Genomic DNA, 6,058 nt, shown 5'->3' on the forward strand with positions numbered 1-6,058 from the left:
AAATCTCTACCCAGTCCAGTTTCTTCAGTTAAAAAAAAATAAACACTGAAGCGGTTTCGACAGCAGAGACCTTCAGCTGTTCCACTCTCAGCACTTCCTCAAAAGTGTTGACAACATAGCTCCAGAGTGCTTATAAATCCTGCACTGTTTCTATGTGCAGTGAAAACTTCAATGCTTATAAATAAGCTTTGCGATGCACCCTCGTAACGTTAGCCGCTAGCTAGCCAACACAATCACACACGGAGAAGCAGCTTCACTAGAAGAACCCTCTCCAAGCCCACTTTCTCAAAAAGGATTCTGTAGTGTAGACCAAAGAAAAGCCGTATGAAGCAGAACTATGCGTAGTCACATCTCAGTATTAATTGTGCTGTATTCCTTGTTACTGTCATATGTGGCTTACGTACTGGATTCTCATTGCCACACAAATCTGCTTCAAGGTCATTGACCTGGCATACAGTGCAGCGAGGGGAACGGCTCCCTCCTACCTCCGGTCAATGGTCTCTAACTACACACCCTCAAGACCCCTATGCTCTGCATCTTCTGGCCGCCTCAGACCCACTCCTATCCAAGCTCCGGGGGGGGGGGGTTAATCTAAGAGAAGCTGGCTATTCTCTGTTCTCGCTCCACAATGGTGGAACGGAACTTCCCACCACAATCAGGACAGCTGAAAGTTAACCTGCCCAATTTTCTGCCATCGACTAAAAACACACTTCTTCAATCAATATCTGCAAAAGAAAATAAACGATTATGCACTTTGCTACTAAGGAATCTACCTTGCCATTAGTACCCACTATGCTAATACGTCTATACTACTATACAAGACTGTAGCATTCAAGTTCGACACTGTTTGACGAACAATGTTACTTACCCTTAGCTGCCAGAGTTGTACCCTTCCTGCTGACTTGTTGTACAGAACTTGTTAGTCGCTTTGGATAAAAGAGTCAGCTAAATGACTAAATGTAGAAATGTAAATGTCGTAGTAACTGAGTCGACTTTATTTGTGTGATCGCAGGGGACTTTGGGGACCGCTACTTTGGGACGGACGGATCTGCCAATTGGAGTGATGAGGACGACCGCGAGCAACCAGGCCACTCAGTCAGGACTCAAGTCTTACTTGAAAACGCCTGATGTTTGTTTTACACATAATATACTCTCCTGGCGTCGGTCGATGCAAATTTAATTTGGATGTATCTAAATGTTTTTATTTTTATTCTGAAGTTGTTGTACGGGCATCATTTTGAGGCAAAGGATATGAGAATATTGTCTTCAGTAGAGATGGCGATTGATAACCGACTAAATCCATGTGGATAATATAGTGAGCTTTAAGGAAGGAAAATATCCTGAAGAATTAGCATTCGCTATAAGTAGCAGCAGAATTGCCCATCTCATGCCTCAGAATATTGCCCATGATCATGGAATTTATGCTACCAATGATCGTCATCAGGGAACTGTGTTTGTGAAGGTTAATTGTTGTATTTATGTGGATCTTGGGACTGCTCATCAAAATGTTTTTATATTCGCAGATGAAACTGTTGCTTTCCCTTTGAGTTATGCAATGAGATTATATTATACAATGTATGTATTTAGGTAATCGTAATTCACTCGTAATTATGAACTTTATACCGCTGTAATACCACATACCGGTACTTTTATATGTATCGTACATACTTGCCATCTCAGGTAGAGTATGTTCGTAATTAGGATTTTATATTAAATTGATTAAATTCAATCTTATACAAAGAATCTGAGAGCTAAGCGCTCATAACTTAAAACTCAGATCAAATGCAGAATTACAAAAGTACATTTCTGTGGAATTCTTCTTTAGGATGTTAGATCCTAATGTGAAAAACTGTGATTTTATATGTCTGCACTTTATGTGCAAATTTTATTCCTGTCTTTTTTCTGTTGTGAAGCACTTTGAGCTGCAGTTTGTTTCTGTATGAAAGGTGCTATACAAATAAAGTTTATTATTATTATTACCTAGTAATGTAGACCGGGGAATATGGCACATATAGTTTTGTACTTTTATCAGTAAAGTCCGGCTCATATATACAGAACAAGGTTACGCATCCTTCCATTCTAACTAATGAATGCCATACACCTACAGTTAGAGTTAGTCCAGAAAAAAATAGTGCTATAGGTTATAGATGCAGAGAGTCTGTCTGAGCGGTGCTCTCCCCTGTGATACCCTGTAAGGCCCAAAGGGGTCAGTATTGCTCACATTTAGCTTTTAGTGTGACTGTGTATATTGGCTCCATGATCTATGCGCTTTGCCTCCCAGGCAAGAGAAGACCCTGGTGAAGCACCAATATTGTCAAGACCCTTCCATCACATAAGAAAACAATTACTAAAATGTCATAGTATGAAATGTAATGTGACAATTTCTCTCATGGTCAAATAGCTATGTGGTTCATCATAGTCTAACTGAATATAATACATTGACATAATTCAGTGACAAACACATTATCTTTTATCACAAAGAAAGATAAGCAGCTGAGGGACCACAAGCTCTTCCTATTTTAATCACACATTCCAGACATTCCAGGCCAGGTGAAATGGGCCTCTACCCTGAATCTAGCCCACTTGTCTATAGCCTGGATCTAGCCAGGCTTACTGTAGCCTGGATCTAGTCCGGCCACATGCCTGCGGTTAAAAACATTTGTTGGTATTGGTATTGCAAGACTGTATGCCACACAGAGCACTACTGTCTAACTTTGTTCTTCCTCTGTCTCTATCCACGCTATCTTCAATTAATTTAAACCTCTCGTTCATACATTAATTCAGTCATTGACCCCCACACACTATGCAGTGATGTTTGTTCGCACATCCTACTGTATGTATTGACGCTACCACGCTGTCTTCACACCTACATTATTCTTGGCACACACGACCAGACGAGAGAGCGGCCTGTTTTCGGGGTGGTCTCGCGATAGGCCGCCACGGAGTGGGTGACAGTGCGATCCCTGTAACCCAACACCAAGCTTTCTCATCACATGATTGATAATTATTTGAGCTATTATCGATCGATTGATAGGACGTGTAGCCCAGATAAATTGTAATAGCATGTTGTCTATTTTATGATTATTGTCTATTTTATACTAATGTATACGTCTCCACTTGCATTGCTTTTATTTAGTCAATTATCAGCTCATTAATCACTATGAATTGAAAATGGGGGACCCTGATGTAAACAAGACAAACGTCTTTCTCTGGTCTGCATCCCCTTAACAATTGTGTGTATTGAGCCGTATACTGTATTGTACCCATTCTGCAATCTGTTAAATAAAGTTTTCATTCATTCATTCACTCATTTTATGCCAATTGTATGCTCATTTTATGCCTTAAGTCTATTGTATGTCCATTACTGCTGTGAAGCACTGGGCTGCAATTCTTGTATGAAAGGTGCTATAGAAATAACGTTTATTATTATTATTATTATTATTATTATTGTCATGGATGTCACTCAGGTTAACCTTGAGGCAGTAGTCACATGGGCGAGCAAGTCTTTCGCTGTCTTGGAGGATACGGCGTGCGTGCATGTGACTACTGCCTCAAGGTTAACCTGTTACTATGGAGACAAGTCCACCAATGAGAATTCAGCAGACGGTAGCGATGTTGACTGCAAGCTTTTTGTTTTAAGGGGTGACCTATTTTCTCTTTTTTTTCTACAGCAGACCCCACTACTCTCGCTCACATGCACACAAACACATTCACATTCACACACTGCGAGGGAAAGATAACAACAAAAGGAAACATGGTTACTACAAACACACACACACACAAACCATGTGAAATGCAAATGAGGTACACAAAACTGAATGAATATGAAATAATCCACAGCTAAAGATAGCATAATTCTTTTTATTCACAACATAAATTATACTATATAGTATTACTATTATATATATATTTTTTTTTATTATTAATGTCTCTGTTCTTAATTTATTCCCAATTAAACGTTTTTCTTTTTGTTTAGTTTTTTTAGGCCGTACAAATTACGCTCAAATGCTTTCACCTCCCTGGAGACACCGTTGTCTCTCCTGATCGGTTTAGATCATCAGTACCTCTCTCACAACCTTTGTCTCGAATTGACAGAAGACATGGCTCCACGAGGCAGCTGTTTGATGTCAGAAGAAAAGGTTTAAAATTAAAGGACGGCTAATTAGGCTTTGATCCTCTTGGACTAGAAGGCAGTACTCTACTCCTCACAGGTCCTAGTGCTATGTGGCTTGAACACATCTGGTTGAGAGAAGGTAGTCCTCTAGATTTTTATCAATTTGGGGGGTTCTTAAAAAGTGAGACTATGAGATAAAAGGTATTTTTTTAAAGTGCCACTTTATTACAAAAGTATAAACTTGACTGACATTTTCATGAATAGTAATCTTGATATAAAACATTACAATCTTTTGCACTTAGCACTTAATTACACGCTTGGATAACAAGACCCTGTAGTCTGAATAGCAAAGACACAACATTAGCTGCCACATTAAACTCAGCTGGGCTTTTCAAAGAAACACACTGTATAGCTTAATGGCTTCGAAAAAGAACAAACAAAAAAGAACATCGACATTTACATTGTAGCTCGTTTCGCAAATTGTGTCACCAGATAAAGTCATTCCAAAACACAATTAAACATAATAGTAAAAGATAGATTTCTTGACACCGATGATATATTTATTATTATTCTTTCTGTTTTGTAATGTACATACACATTGCATCAACATACAGTATAATCACATATTGTTTGCTGGGGATATTTGGTCAAATGAAATCCTCTTTATAGTGTCCAGGATTGGATGTCATTTAGCGTTTTTTTTTTTTTGTTTTTTTTTTATCCTCAGGTAATACTCTCCTTAGCGGTAAACTCCGATTCACATTTTAGCCATTTCTGCTAATGCTGCTATATTTCAACACTGATAACAGAGAGAGAGGAGAGAACGTTCATCAGTGGAATGAGGATGAGACAAAGAGCCTGCTAATACACACATTAGTTCTACTAGCTTTATAAAGCTGCATTAGGGTGATAACCCAGGCAAATTCTGTATGACCCCAAGGCGGAGACCATGTTGATGACTGATCCACGGATTGGAAAGAGAGGAATGAGTGGAGAGAGAGAGAGAGAGGGTTGTGTAGACTGCCTCCACCTTGTTGTACCAGTTTTCTTGAGTCTTTCCGTTACTATACTATGTGTATTGGAGAGACGCAGACAAAGAGGAATCGAACCCCCCCCCCCCCCCCCCCCCCTCGCCGAGTCCCGGCGACCAAAGAAGTCTGATCCCTATAATCTAATCGACGTTGTGCTCTATAGAGAGAGAGAGAGAGAGAAACAAATAAAAAGCAACACACAAAAATAACTAAACGACCAGCAACATTAGAAAAAAATAAACCATTCATATAGGAACCACATGACAGTGCTTGGTTTTTTTTGTTTGTTTTAGACTTTTTCTTTTCTTTTTCCTTTTTTTTAGCATGCAACTCGTAGCAGGCAAAGTGCAGGGACAGGATCGACAAAGTAAAACATTTAATTTACAGACGGTGTGGAGACAGTTTTCACTCCATGTAAATATGAAACCAAACATGAAAGAGAGAGAAGGAGAAAATATCGGCTCTTTTTTTTCCTTGTTTTTTTTTTCTTTTCTTTTTTTTTTAAACGTGAACATGGTCAAAATCATCTGAAGCTTTCATAGGAGGAATGCAAAATGTGTGCAATTTTGTAATAATACTTGTAATTATAATTTCTTTTACTCTTGGTCCCTGAGCTTTCAAGTATCTTTTGATTAATAATTCATTCCTTTATAACATCATTTGAATTCACTCCTGATCAACGCCATGACCAACTACAGGGAAGGTCTGTCAGAGACAGACTAAGTGCTACCGAAGTATCCAACGCATCGCTGCGCTCCTTCCTAAAACAGGGGTCCTGCTTAGACCCCTTAAAACTTTGCCCTGCTAAAATTGAGGAAGAATTTAGACTTTTCGTTTTTAAATTGTGCTATGCACATTTATCAATAAAATAGAAGTGCTACTATGGCCCCTACAGATCTCTCTGTAAAAAGGT

At 39.0% G+C, this 6,058-nt stretch overlaps 1 protein-coding gene across 1 annotated transcript in view; it reads left to right on the forward strand.

Moving 5' to 3' along the window:
- LOC311244592 (uridine-cytidine kinase-like 1) overlaps positions 1-1,214 on the forward strand; it is a 50,150-nt gene extending 48,936 nt beyond the window's left edge. Inside the window, exon 15 of the mRNA XM_084334184.1 lies at positions 1,013-1,214. Coding sequence (XP_084190310.1) covers positions 1,013-1,128 — 116 coding nt within the window. The 3' untranslated portion in view covers positions 1,129-1,214. The remainder of the gene's footprint in view (positions 1-1,012) is intronic.
- Positions 1,215-6,058: the final 4,844 nt, after the last annotated feature.

The sequence above is a fragment of the Notolepis coatsorum genome (assembly GCF_963971535.1).
Source record: "Notolepis coatsorum genome assembly, chromosome: 17".
NCBI classification, from domain to species: Eukaryota; Metazoa; Chordata; class Actinopteri; order Aulopiformes; family Paralepididae; genus Notolepis; species Notolepis coatsorum.